General features: G+C 34.1%; 1 protein-coding gene across 17 annotated transcripts in view; it reads left to right on the top strand.

Annotated features, from left to right (window-relative positions):
• Positions 1-15,124, top strand: part of CEP112 (centrosomal protein 112) — a 445,593-nt gene that overhangs the window by 41,630 nt on the left and 388,839 nt on the right. For all 17 annotated transcript variants that reach the window (XM_070560188.1, XM_070560186.1, XM_070560191.1 and 14 more), the window contains 2 exons: positions 9,438-9,485; positions 9,749-9,826. In XM_070560188.1, coding sequence (XP_070416289.1) covers positions 9,438-9,485; positions 9,749-9,826 — 126 coding nt within the window. The remainder of the gene's footprint in view (positions 1-9,437; positions 9,486-9,748; positions 9,827-15,124) is intronic.

The raw sequence follows: 15,124 nt of genomic DNA, 5'->3' as shown, positions 1-15,124 counted from the left end.
AGGTTTATAAACATTAATATTAATGATAGCACTAATTTTTCTGTTGGATGGATATTCCATAACTTATTTAAGCATTCTGCTCCTTTTGGACATTTAGGTTGCTCCCAGTTTGTTGCTAACATAAGTAATCTGCAATAAAATTCCTTACAAGAATCTTTTCATACCTGTTTGGTTACTTTCTTAGGTTACATTACGTGTTGGTACATTGCCCTCCAGAAGGTATATACCAATTTACTCTCCAGCCAGCAGTATATAGGATTGTCTAGTTCTCACTTCTTCAGTCACATTAGGGATTGTTATTTGTAAAAAACCTGGAACCCTTCCTACTAATAATGGTCTTTAATGAAAGCAGTGCTTTAGGAAAATTGGCTTGGTGGTGTTCTGAAGATTATACCGGATGTGAGTAGAGACGGAGAAAGGGACCCAATCATCATTTAGGTGTTTGTAGTGGACTCTACATTAGTGTGATTTTGGTGAAGATGGAAAGCATAGAAGGGAAAAATATTTCAAAGAGAGTGAAGAATGCTTAGTTACTGGTGGGCTGAACAGAAGGGTACCTCAAGGTTTGGTTTCAGGAAATGGGAATGTTGACTCTTTGTCAGTTAATTGATTGTCAGATGGGGGAATCCATTTTAGGGGTTTTAAAGTTTTATTTTAGATTGTTGGAGTTTGAAGGGATGGTCAGATTAACTGGGGAGGGTTCCAGGTTTGGAGCTTTATGAGTCTCAAGGGCTGGAGTCATATTTCTTGGTCAGATTGCTGGAGATGGTAGTTGTACCCAGAGACTGGAACAGCTCTAGTCCTTAGACAGTACAGAGTGAGGAGGGCTGGCTCGTGCAATAGCCACGATTAGAAGGTAGGGAAATGTATAATAATTTAAAGCAATGTGACTCTCCTAGTCGTGTTGGAAGTATCTTAGTGAAACAGGAGAGAGAAATAGAATACATAACGAGAGGGGTATAAGTCAAAAGAAAAACGTTCACACCTTTCATGAAGGTGTAGGGGAAGTTGCCATTGGAGGGAAGTCCTAAGTTGCCAGTGTGGGAGAAGAGGCCAGGAACTCCCTCAGAAAGACAAATTCTTTTTGCCAGAAAACAGTATCAAAGTGAAAAATACAGTTCTGGGCTATCCCTTTAAACTGCTTTTGCCCTTAGCCATTTGAAACTTCTGATGTACATTTCTTAGCATGCAGAATATTTTTCACGATTATTTAACTGTTCAGAGGATTAAATTTTTCATTCGTATAATAATATTAAAATAAAATATCTAAAATATTTCAAAGTAATCCCTTAAAACTAGGCCTGCCTGGGGTTTTGTTTCATATTTTTATTGTTCAAAGAATGCACTAACAGAGTAGAATATGAAAATCTTGCATTTTTATATATTTTTATATATTTATAATATATATGCGTTAATCATGCTGAACCATCTCTTGATCACAGTAGAGTAATTTAAGAATCCGTGTATTAAAAAGCATAGATTTTGCTTTGATTTTAGTTTTGTATGGGAATGCACAACGAACTTTTTTTTCTTTCTTCTTCTGAATGATCAGTTAATAGCTAATTTTTGTGCTTTATACTAAGGGTACATTTTTCATATTGCTGTCATGACTATCAACACCTTCATTCTGATGCATTAGATGTTCTAGAATTTGAATTTTATAGTTTTTGTTAAAAAAATGCATTTTTTCCTGAATGTATTCTTTCTTTTCTCAGAAGTGTGTTAATATTTTTTCTAGGACTGTTTCATTCAAGTAGACATTTATTTACTAACTCTAGCAATTAAATTTTCCTCTTGTATTCTTTTTTTCTTACTCTTTAATCTTTAGTTTTTGGGAAGCTTTCCTATTTTATTAATATATTTTGTATACATTCCATGCATGAGTATCGTTATATAAATTTTTTTCTTCTTTTTTTCTGAGGACGGGGTGTGAGGTCAGGAGGAGGACTTTACTGGGCCTTCCATCGTGGTCACCAGTCACTGTCTACCTGTCGGTTCCCACCCTGGGTCCACGTGCTGACTGCAGAGCCTCACTCCCACCAGGAGCAAATGAAGAGTGAGGACTCTGAGTAGACCTCTTAGGTCCAGTCCCTGGAAGCAGAGCCCAAGAGCAGGAGCTGGGCGGGCAAGCGGGGTTTGAGCAGGGAGAGCTCTCAGGACAGGCAGTCGAGGGGTGGGACACACACACACACACATACAGACACACACCATGGACTGGATGGGGGAAGGAGCTGAGCAAGGTCAGTGGGAGTGAGTCTCCCCCGATCCCACAGGGAGCTCCAGAGGGTGGACAGCACCTCAAAGTCAGATGGCCTCACCTGGAGGTCAGGGCCTATCCAGAAGGGTGAACCTCCCTGTCGAGGGCTATTGGGCACCTACCAGCTGTTTACTCTCTCTATCAGGAATGTGGGAAGCCTGGCTGTTCTGCTCCCTGGGGCCTTCCTCACTGTGGCCTGTTGAGAACTGTTCTAATCAGTCACCTGTGGCTGCTGTCACACTATTGTAGCAAACACAAGAGTAAATCCAGTTGAGATGAGCTATTCCAGATGAGCTGCCCAAGTTGCTGACCCACAGAATTGTGAGCTAAATAAAATGGTTGTAGTTTGAAGCCAGGAAGGTCTGGGGTCATTTATTATGCAGCAAAAGCTACTTGATATGTAGATACTGCCAAGCAGTTTTTTAAAAGTGATTATGCCACTTTGCATCTTCATCAGCAGTATGTGCCAGTTCCTGTTCCTTTACTTTCTCTTCACTACTTGATATTGTCAGTTAAATTTTTTTTAATTAAAAAAATTTAGCCATTCTCGAGAGTGGTTAATGACATTCCATTGTGTGGTTTTTTTGTTGTTGTTGTTGCTGAAGACTCCCCCTGAGCTAACATCTGTTGCCAATCTCCCTCTACCTTCTATGTGGGACACCACCATAGCATGGCTGTTGAGTGGCGTAGGTCCATGGCCCATATCCAAACCCATGAACCTGGGAGGTCAAAGCAGAGTGTGCTGAACCTAGCCACTATGCCATGGGGCCGGCCTCTGTATTGTGTGGTTTTAATATATCTTTTCCTGATGACAATAAAGTTAGATGCCTTTAATATGTTTATTGACAGTTTGGATAACCTCTCAGAGTGAAGCACCTACTTAATAAGTCTTTGCCAGTTTTTCTGTTGGGTTGTCTGCCTTTTTCTTATTGATATGTAAGAGCTTTGTATCTATTCTGAATAAGAGTCTTTTTGGAATGTAGTATTAGAAATTTTTTTTTCCAGTTTGTTGCTTTCCTTCGTTGTCTTAGGGGTGTATTTGATGAACAGACATTTTAAATTTTAATGCAATTCACTTTCTCATTTTTTCACTTTATAGTTAGTGCTATTTTCTGTCCTGCTTTAGATCTTTGATTATCTTACGGTCCTGAAGATGTTCTCCTATATTTTCTTCTAGCGGCTCTATTGTTTTACTTTTTCTATTTAGATCTACGTACCTGCTGGAGGTGATTTTGGTATATGTTGTAAGATAGGGACTCAAGGTTTGTTTTTGTCCCTTATTTGTATCCAGATGATGTTTAGTTATTGAAAAGACTGTTCTTTTCTTGCTGCACTGCAGTGTTATTTGTCTCATAAATTAAGTGACCAGTGCCTGTCTGTTTCCATTCCGTTCCTTTGGCTTATTTGCTTTTCCTTATACCAGTGCACTATGTCTTTATATCTCTATTTTGTTTGTGCTCATTAAATGTTTGTGGAAATGTTGTGAATAAACCAATGAATGAACCTCTATTTGTATATTATTTCTGTGGAAACTTGTTTTTCAAGTTCTAAAATATTGACTTAAAAACATTATTTTGGCGCATAATGGATTTGACATTGAGAACTGAATTTATTTTATTCCATAGAGGAGTTTAGGCAATTCTTTTCTGACTGATGCTGTGACTTAAAAACATTTATTTTAGTTGTTTTTCTGCTAATCTATTGCTTGATGATGTCCTTTCCTCTAAGACAGCTAAAATATCAGATGAAATGCCTTTCTGTTATTCTGGAACCATAGAACATCTCTATTTAATCAACATGAATCTATGAGCTGATATTTGGTCAGTTTTACCAAATCCTGAATAATTTGTAGAAAGAAACTGATAGAACCCTTTGTAAGCAAACAAATCTGCTAAAAAACTAAACAAAATAAAATGTCAAAAGCCAGTTTTCATTAGAGAACATTCAGTATCTGTATTTAATAGTTTCAATTATTATATATTTTATTATTGTGATTCTGTTTGCTTTTAAACAAGAAATGTTTGGTCATGTGATTTATTCATGCTGTTGGAACATAATTATCTTTGGCTTTGCTTTCTGTATAATATTTTGTTAGACTTTAATGTTTCACATAAGTGCTTTTTATCTTCCATTTTGGACATTCTTTATTGTGGTATTTTTTTCTTGAGGTATTGTGAGAGAACAAGAAGTTTTCTAAAAGAGCATGAAAAAAGTAAATGTTAAGACTGTTTACAGATTGCATCAAGTCCATGTTACTTGTGGATTACAAAGTGGGAACATTCAACTTCAAAGCACATCTGGCTGCTGTTATAAAATCAGAAAATAGATTGCTTATTTCCCCCAAATAGACTCAAGAACATGCTTTACTCTGAGTAATTCTCATTACATATTAAAAGTGGTTATGAGACAAGCTGCATGTACCGTAAATGAATAACAACAGGAGATTTATACTTGTTTACAGTGTTCATCGTGGCTTTTAAATATTAGGATAGACTGTCTTTTTTTTTTTGGTCTACTTGAGAAAGGACATTTGTGATAACAGAATGAGTCCTTAACTTCTGTATTTAATGGCTTTTAAAGATGAAAAGGATGAAGTAGGAGTTACTTCTGCATAGTTGAAAGGCTACATTGTAATTAGCTAAACCAATATTTTGTACCCTGCTTATAAATGTAGAGCAGAGTAAAAATAAGTCACAGATGGTTTTCTTGGCTTTTGGTTTTAAATTTTAAGCTTAATTAGAGCTTGAGCATCTTTGAGAATTCCCCGTTTCCCTTTTCTTTTATTTTCCCACTTATATTTAATTCTGCTTCATGAGTTAGGGTTTTATATATTTGCAGATTTGTGTGTGTCTTTGAAGAACTTACTTTTTATGCTGGTTTTCTTCATTTCAAAAATAGAGAATGGTTACTTTTCCCATATATATACCTTCAGACAATAAATATTTACTGAGTGCACTTTGTTACCTGCTGGAAATTTGCTGCCTCTATTTTTCAAAAAGCTGTGTATATATAGTACAGTGTTATTTACTAAAGAATATGCCTCTTTCTCTGGTCTGATATTTAAGTATTTAAGTGGATTTTATTATTATCTTTACTCAATCAATGTTTCCCCCTAGTAAATGTACTAATTCATACACTCACCAGTAGTGCTCCACATCTGAAACACTTTCGTTGTCAATTTTGTGTGTATGTGAGGAAGATTGACCCTGAGTTAACATCTGTTGCCAATCTGCCTCTTTTTTGGCTTGGGGAAGAGTGTCAGCCCACATCTGTGCCAGTCTTCCTCTGTTTTGTATGTGGGATGCCACCACAGCATGGCTTGATGAGAGGTGCTGGGTCTGTGCCTGGGATCTGAACTGGCAAACCATGGGTCACCGAAGCAGAGTGCGTGAACCACCCGGCTGGCCCCAAAAATACATCAAATTTTTAATGTATGCTCATCTGGTTGCTGTAAAATACCATCTAATTGTGGTATTAGTTTACATTTTTCATATTTCTAAACAGATTGAGCATATTTTTGTATGTTTATTAGTCATTCAGATTTCCTCATCAGTGAAATGTGTCTGAAGTTTTTCCCATTTTTTTCTAGTGGGTTTTTTCTTTTATTGATTTTGAAAGACCTTCTTTACACATTTTGGAGACTAATCATTTGTGCAAACATCTCCTCCCAGTTTATGGCTTGTCTTTTCACTTTATGATATCTTTTTTGGAGAGAAGTTCTTACTTAAAGTGGTCAAATTTATTAATTTCTTTTTAGTTAGTACTTTTTTTTGGTTTGTTTTAAGAAATCTTCTCTACTCTGAGGCCATGAAGTTATTCATCTAAATTGTCTTTGGAAAGTTTTTATAGTTGTGCTTTTAATTATAAGTATTCAATCCTTGGGAATTTATTTTACATGGTGCAAGGAAGAGATCTGATCTGATTTTCTCCCACTGATTGAACACATCCTTGTTTTCTTAATAACTTACAGTGCAAGCTCTTTCATGAATCATATTCTCCTATATATTTGAGTTTCAGTACTTTCTAGCTGACTTATCTTCATCATTGTAGTTTTATTATGTTTTTGTAAGTTACCTCACCTTGATTTTTTTCCTTCAGGCATGTCTTGGTTATTCTTGTCCCTTTATTTATTTGTATACATTTTATAATGAACTTAAGTTTTCTAAAAACCCTATTGAAATCCTGGTTTGGATAAATTTAGTTACTAGATTAGATTAAGTTAAGGAGAATTGACATTTTTACAATATTAAGACTATCCAAAAACATGGTTTCACTCTCTATTTATTCCAGTCTTAACGTCTTTCAAAAAAGCTTCGTTATTTTCTCCATGAAGGGCTTATGTATATTTTCTTAGATTTACTTTTAGGAATTATATATTGTCTATGCTAAATGATATCTTTGTAAAATGATCTTTTTTCCTGTATGATTTTTGCTAATTTATAGAAATGCAGTTAACTTTTACATGTTGACTTGGCATCTGGCAATTTTGCCAAGCTCTTATTCGGTCTCCTGTTTGACATCTTTTTATGTTTTTGTCTTTATTTGTAGTGTTCTTTATGAACAGCCTGAAATTATTTAAAAGTTATCCTTGAATACATATTGTCGTAGTGGTGGAGGAACGTAAATATCATCAAATATTGACCTGCAGGGGAGTGGCCTACATTAAATGGGTTGCACAAAAACCTGATGAATCAGCATCCTGGAGATGGGGAGAGTCAAAAGGACACTATGTGACTGTCTTCTGGTTCATGGCTCTTTAAAAAAGTGATTCCTTCTGCTGATGGATTTTGATTGTGATTTTCTATAGTAAGTTTTTATGGATCTTGGATTCTTTTTTCTGTTCATGATCATTTATGTGAGATTTTTCTGAACAAGAGGTAGCCAGTGATCGTCTTGGAGGGGTGGTTTGGGTAGTGGACTTTATTTCTTAGTTCAGGAGGGCCCTCTTCTCCTGCTCCAGTGAAGTTCAATTCCTTTAATAAATGATGCCTTTTATGGTTGTCATTTTGGCCTGTCATCTCCCAGTTCTTTGATTCTGTCTTGTTTCTTCAGCTCCCTTTTTCTTTCCTCCCGTCCTGGACAGCCTTTCTCCCGTGGGCCCACTTTCCCGCAGAAGTGGTTTTTTCCTGAGACTGCCTTCTCTGGTTCTTCACACTTTCCAGGCTCTTCTTTTCACTCCTGTCTCCAGCACTCTCATCCATCAGGTTTTTTGTATGACCCACTTAAGGTAGCTACTCTCCTTCTACAGGCCACTATTTGATGGTGTTTAAGTTCCACCACCACCAGGACCCTAAGGCACCCCCCCCCCCGCCTGCCCTGCGCTCTCGCTCTGCTTTGGCTCAGGATCGAATTCTGCTGGTTTGTAATCTTTCTTTAGCCACTTACATGTTAACTGAGGGTTTCAGTAATCTCTTTCTCCTTGTTGTGATGTAGGCATGGGTGACCAGTATTTTTATTTCCTCTCTTTGCTGATTTTTATGGGTTTTTGGAGGATGGGGAGAGAAATTTAAATTCAGACAGTTGCCGTTACGTAATGGGAAACAGCCTCCAGGTGAAAAAAAATTATTTTGTAAGTTTCTCTTAATCTAGGTGCTAAAATATCTAGATCCTTTTTAGATCCTATCTGTGGCTATAGAAGCTTTTTTTTTTTTAAACCTGAATAAATTCTATTTTTAATTTCATTGCCTCTATATTCTTTGATTAATTGTTTCTTTATTCATCTCTTTAACTTTCTTGTCAAATTGGGTATGAATTATTCAGCTTCTGTGATTATTAACTATAATAAGTGATTTGAGGAACTTTTTGAAAAGATAGTGGGATTTTGGAGGAGTGGAGCCCAACAATGTGTATTTGAAAAAGTTGGTCAGTCAGTGCTAATGGTAAGAAACACTATCCTAGGTTGAAGTTGTGGTTAGTGTTATATTTTTGTACATTGTGAGATTATCCATGTAGTAAATTGTGGGTTTATGAAGTCAGAAGTTTAGAATTCCATGATAATGATTTTTAATTATCACTTCATTTGTGAATGAAATAGTTGAGATAACAACGCTAGTTGAGATAAGTGTTTCTAATTTATTATATAGTATATTAATTCAATAAATATTTCATTGAAAGCCTACTGCGTGTTAGATACCAGGATTACAAAATTGAGAAGTCATCTCCCTTGCGCTCCCTGTGCTTAAAGACAGATGTGGAGACATGCTGATAAACACTTAAAATAGAATATCAGAGTGATAAGAGACACACAGGATAGTGGAGGAGCTGATAAGAGGGTGGGATCAGGTACAGTTTGCTCCTTCCTTCCGTTTTTTTATTAATGTTTGTTGGGCACTCACTACCTGCCAGGCCCCGTGGTGGATGCTAGAGTTAGGTGGGTTACAAGATAGTCATAGTCTTTTCTCAGAGTTCACACTTTTTTGCAGAAGATAGATATTATATCATAAAAGAGAATGAGCCTCCGGGGAACTATGTGAGTGGTAGGAACTTACCTAAATTGCCTGGGGGAGATGATTCCTGAACTGAGTGTCTTGAGTAAGTTAACCACATGAAGAAGTTGGGAGAATTACTTCACAGGTTGCAAAGAATCAGATATGGGAGAGTGCAGTGCTTTCAAGGTAAAACAAGTTGTTTGGTGTCCTTGGAATATAAGATATGTTGGGGATAAATGAGCCTGCAAGGTAGATACAGGAGGGGTCCTAAAGAAGTTTTGTATTCTGGTTGTTATTTTGGAGGTGAATTTAAGGATTCTCACACCAAATCTGCCTGGGAGTGTAGTGTAAACTGAGACTTGAAAGATGAATAGGTGCGTGCTTATAGGAGTTGGAGGGGTGGACAGAGTAACGCATAGAGGTCGAGAGGTGCAAGAAGAAGGTAATAGAAGCCATTCAGGGTTCTAGGAGTATAAAACGTGAGGTCAGGAACAGTGGAGATGAGGCTGGGCAGTCAGGCTGTGAGGGCCTCATGGCGGTGCAGTTGTGTATGCAGAGGAGTTTGTTTTGTATTTCATTTGTTAGTGAGCCACTAAAAATGTACTATGCAGTACTCGTTCTAAAAAACAAACGTACGTATTAAGATGTAAAGAAAATATTTTAGTATAGCAGCATAATTCTATATTTATCAAATAATAATTAAAACTCAGAAGTTAACAAGTCCTTTTTTTATTTTATTTTTAAATTTTCAGATAGAAAATCCTCGGTACCTGAGACAGAAGCCTATCCCAATTTCTCTGGTAGGTGAGAATTTCTTTGGACTTTTCCTGTGGACAAATATTTTTTAATAAAATAATCCTTAAGTTTACAGAAAATAACACAGGTCCACTTTATGAAAAATACTAGTTTATTAATCCTATCACTTGGAAGTGAATAAATCACTTTTTTTCCTCCAGTGTTGCTATTATTTTGGAATGAACTTTATGCAATTTAGAAGTTTACTCTTGGGTTAAGGATAAACCAGGCCTGAAAGAGTCTTGAATAACTCTTGCTCATTCGACAGATGACTCCCAAATTCAGCCTGGGGAAATCCGGCAGTCTCCATGATGATCATTTACTCTCTCGAATGCATGAGAAAGAGGTAGGATTGAGATATTTCTAACGTATGTAATTATTAACACTATTTTCATATTTTGTGTAATACGAGTTTTGAGGTGCTAGTTAGAATAATGATTCATGGTAGGAAGAGGTTGTCTTTGTACAAATATTAAATAATGATGCAGGGAAGGCAGGGTTTGTCTTTCTGTTTTAACGCCCATCTGCCATTTTGTGTGTCCCAGCTCCATGCCCACTAGACAGGGCGTGCCGAGGAGCTCTCTCCTGACTCTCGATTCCTGATTATCACACGGCTAGGGGAAATGGCAGCTTTTAGAAGCAGTATCTTTGACCTCAGTAAAGCGCTCCAGTCTCCCTTTATCTCATCTTACTTGTAATGTATCTTAATGTATCTTTCTAGTTTCACTGTTACTGTTTCTACTGTTTAAATTGATCTGCTAAATTAAGCTAGGCTGTAACTGATAATGACATAATATACTGTCTTTCCTTGGCCATTTGAAAATAGCAGAATTGTTTATTGGTTAAGAGCAGAGACTATGGAATCAAGAATACCTGGATTTGAATCCTACTTATTAGCTGTGTGAAAATGGGCAGGTATTTATCTTCTCTGACTCTCAGTTTCCTCATCTAATTTGGGAGATACCTACTTTGCAGGAATAGTGTGAAGATTTTGTAGTGTGTAAGTACCTATATGTTTCACATATAGTAGTCGTTAAACAGAGGTTAGTTTGCTTTATTATTTTCTTTTAAAAGTTTTTCTGGGAAATTTAAAAATCATCATTATTATTTTTATATTTGCTTATGATATCAGTGAAACACTTTGGTCATTTGTGTGGTATGATGGAAGACTATTAGATTAGGAACCTGAAAAACTGTGTCCTTAACCTGCCTTCACCAATCTCTAGTAATATGACCCAGGGAAGTCAAGAATATTAGTTTAGTTTTTGTTTAAAAAGGGCATACTTAGTGATCTCACAGGGTTGTTACCAAAATCAAATGAGAATGATGAATATGTGTGTAACTTGTAAAATGTAATGCACTATTTAAATGTGTAAAATGTTATTGGACTTAGATTGATGTTTCTAATAAATTTATTTAAATAATTTTGTCTTTCATTTTAATAAGGGTGCTTCTAAGAATTTTTGATATTTAATTTCAATTTGGATATTTTCAACATGAAAGTTTTTTTATCACTGTATTTATAAAATATCATAAAAGACATTACTTTTTTCCTTAGATATTCCAAACAATATCATGAGTGTAAAAGTTTATTTTTGTTGATAATGGAGGAGGAAGTGCTGTTTTTTCTTTTAAATTTCCATCTAGTAGAATTGTTGCTGCTCATCTTAGTAATGTTCTCTCTGTCATTTCGTAGGTCCAATTTAAGGCATGTGAAGTTTTGTTTCCTAGTGCAATCCTAGTGTTTTAAAAAACTCTTGAAATAAAAAGAAATTAGATGCTAAAAAACCTTTTTGAGGGTGGTACTTCTTATAATCAGATGGACCTTCTTTTGAGCTCTTGTTTTGAATTTCTTTCTTTCCTTTTAAAAATTTTCAGTAATTGTTTTTACAAGTCATTTCCAACCATTTTCCTTTTCCTTTTATTTTTTACTAATTCTTACTATTGAGGCTACTTACCACAGAATAACATAATTGAAAGGAAGTGGTGGCTTTTTGAAAATTTTTTTGGCCTGTCATGAAATAATATCTTTATTCTTTATGATGACATCTTGGGTCAAGGGTAAACATACCGATGCTGCCCACATATGTGTTGAAAGAAAAACTTTTAAAGCTATCGTGTATTGCATCAGAGATTCATTTTTAAATCTGTGTGGTTTTATTTTTTTCCACACCCTTATGTTTTTGTTTTTCTTTTTGGCGTACTGTAAAAATATTTGTGTCATCATTGAAAGTTTGCATGTAAACATCAACTTACTCCATATCTTAAAATACATCTAGTGTATATTTTGGCTAAAATAAACTTTTGTGCGATTACGTAGTTGTTTTTGACTTTTTTTGATGAAATTTTTTGATCATATTTTTTCTCCATCCTAAAATATTTAAAAATGTATGCTGTGTTACCCTAATGTGAGAACTCTTTCAGTTTCATCTTTTTTTTAAAGTAGTATTTATGATTATAAAATCATTTGTGGATTTTTATGGAAGAAATTTTGGAAAGTATAGACATATGTAAAGAAGGAAATAAAATCACTATAAAATCAATACCCAGAAATAAAGACACTGGTAAAATATCATTGTACGGTCTTTTAGTCTTTTCTTTATGTATCCTGTGAACACATACTTTTCCTTGGGAAATTGAGATGATATTATAATTATTGTTTATATATCTTGAGTACGTTTCATGCTATTAAATATTGTTCCTAAGCATCTATTTCTAATGGCTGCATTATATTTCATATTATAGATGTATCCCTAGTTAATTTAACTTATTCCTATTTTGTGGTATTGATATTATTTATAGTTTTCACTAACATAAATAATTCTTGGACGAATACCCTTATGTTTCTGTTTTTATATGCATCCTTAAGTATTTCTTTGGGGTAATGATTATATCTTACATGATAAAACTGAAATGATGGATTTTTATAAGTTTAGTATCATAAAAAATTTAACCTCTAGAATGAAAATTAATACTTGGAAGCCTATTGAAAAATTGTATGTTAATATAAGGTACAAGTAAATATTATGTGCAAAAATGAGAATGAAAATAAAAAGGCAAAGATAATCAGGAGCCATTTGAAGGCAGAGGGAAGTATCCATTTAGATTGCCTTTGTAAACACAAAGACACTAATTATACTTTTAATACAGAACAAGTATTTTTCCTAAAAATATTTTTAGTTTCAGGATGAAATCTTTTAATATTTTCATTTTTGAAATAAAAAATACCAGTCATATTGCTTTATTAGTTTTGTCTTTTTTTCCAGAGATAGTTTTCTAACTTGGATTTTTCCCTAAATTTAAATGCATAGTTATATTGTGATAGCCATAGTTGATCTTTAGAAGAATAATCTTATGTTTACTTGCTTCACTTTTATGAAACATTTACTTGCAGGCATGACGATAAATGTTTTTCTGTTTTGAAATTCAATAGAGCCTTGTGTGTCCATGTAAGACAACCCTGATGTGTCTTGTGCATGTTCTCATCTAAAAACACTTTTGTTGTTGCTGGGTGGTGTTTTACAAATAATAAATAACATTGTTTCAAATAAGTTAACTTTGTTTTAAAATGAAATATTAAATGTTAAATACTGTATTTAATCATTTTCTCAACACTTAATCTTCATTCTTTAGAGGTAATCATTGCTAAAAATTTAATGTGTATTCTCTTTAGTTTTCTAGGAATATCTCATTTTATTATACAAATGAGATCATAGATCATATGTATAGACTTCATACTGTTTCATTTCGCTTTTTATTTTCTTTTGTGAGGAAGATTGGCCCTGAGCTAACATCTGTTGCCAATCTTCCTCTTTTTGCTTGAGGACGATTGTTGCTCAGCTAACATCTGTTCCAGTCTTCCTCTATTTTATGTGGGATGCTGCCACAGCATGGCCTGATGAGTGGTCCTAGGTCCATGCCTCAGATCTGAACCTGCAAAGCCTGGGCCACCAAAGTGGAGTGTGTAAACTTAACCACTATGCCACTGGGCCGGCCCTTATTTGTACCTTTTTAACTTATATATTCTGATAATTTTTCTATATCAAATTTATGGCTTCATTCTTTTAAATAATTGCATCATATTTTATTTTACTGAGGTATTACATTTTATTAGTATAGTTTTGCATTGAGGGATATAGGTTATGTATTTTGCTATAACAGTGTTTCAAGAGCATCCTATGTATATCTTTGTGTATTGTAAATTTATTCTTATACAATAAGTTCTGTGAAATAGAATTGCTCATTCACAGGGTTGCACATTTAAATTTTTGATTGACATCGACAGATTGCCCTTAACATAAGGTTACATCAGCCTAGGGCTGCAGGAATGGGAGAGAATGGAGAGTGACGGCTAATGGGTATGAGGGTTCCTTTTTGGAGTGATGAAAATGTTCTAAAATTAGATTGTGGTGATGGTTGCATAATTCTCTGATATATTAAGAACGATTGAATTATATACTTTAAATGGGTGAATATTATGGTATGTGAGTTATGTATATCTCAATGAGGCTATTAAAAAAAGGTTATGTCTAGTTGCACCAACAGATAGGAGAATGCCTGTTTTCCCATTTCATCAATACTGAGTTATAAACATTTCTGATTATCTGTGAGATGAAAAATAGTATCTTGTTGTTTTGATATTTGCATTTCTTTTATTATAAGTGAGCATGAACATATTTTTTGTTTATTGTGTTTTTAATTTCACTTTTGTGAACTGTCTTTTCTTATAGTTTTTCATATTTTCATTGACTTTTTTGTCTTCATTGTGATTCCTAAGAGCAATTTATATGTTAAGGAATTCTGATCTTTGTTATATATCTTGCAAGTATTTTTCTCTATATGTCTTTTGATTTATTTTTGGTATTTTTTAATGTATAGAAGTTTTCTTGGTTAGATCTATGACTTTTCTCTATGGTTTCTGGTTTTTGTGTCATACTTAGAAAAGCCTTTCTTATTCCAAGATTATGAAAAAAATTAACTCATATTTTTGTCTCTTTAAATCTTATTTTTATATTTAAATCTCAAATCCATTTCAGAGGTTTTTGCTGTGAGTAGTGATGGTAATCTAGGTTAGTCAATTTTAATGTTATAAAATTAAAATTTGGGAGGTTGAAATGCTTAAGTTAAAGAAGGCAGTAAGTGTGGAGAGAATTAAATGGTATGAAATTTTATACAGGTTACAGAGTTCATCTGTGTCATGAAGCAGTTAATAAAGGATGTATTATAAATGTATTTAAAAAAATACATTTAAAATGTATTTAAAAAGGATGTATTTTATAAATGTATTTATAAAATAAACTTATAAATAATAATAAACTTTTTATTTTAGAAATTTTTGAGAATTTTAGAGAGCCCTAAAGTATTTAGCTTTTAGAAATCAGAATTTATAAAACACACAACTTCCATTTTAAATTTACAATTTGTAGAAAATACTATAGATGTTAAATGAGTAATATTTGCAATATTATTTTATTAGTGTTAAAGAATTGTAGTAGTTTTCTTTTGGTGGCTGCAAATGCACCTATAAAATATTTTAAAGATGTTCTTAGATATTTTCATTTTATCTTGGGCGTTCTGGGAAAACATATGTTCAGTGACAGAGATCCTTTATTTTCACTCTAGCCTGTCATTCACAAACATACTT

The sequence above is a fragment of the Equus przewalskii genome, chromosome 10, assembly GCF_037783145.1.
Source record: "Equus przewalskii isolate Varuska chromosome 10, EquPr2, whole genome shotgun sequence".
Classification (NCBI taxonomy): domain Eukaryota; kingdom Metazoa; phylum Chordata; class Mammalia; order Perissodactyla; family Equidae; genus Equus; species Equus przewalskii.
The sequence above is the reverse complement of the archived record's forward strand: the minus strand, read 5'-3'. Positions and strand labels throughout refer to the sequence as shown.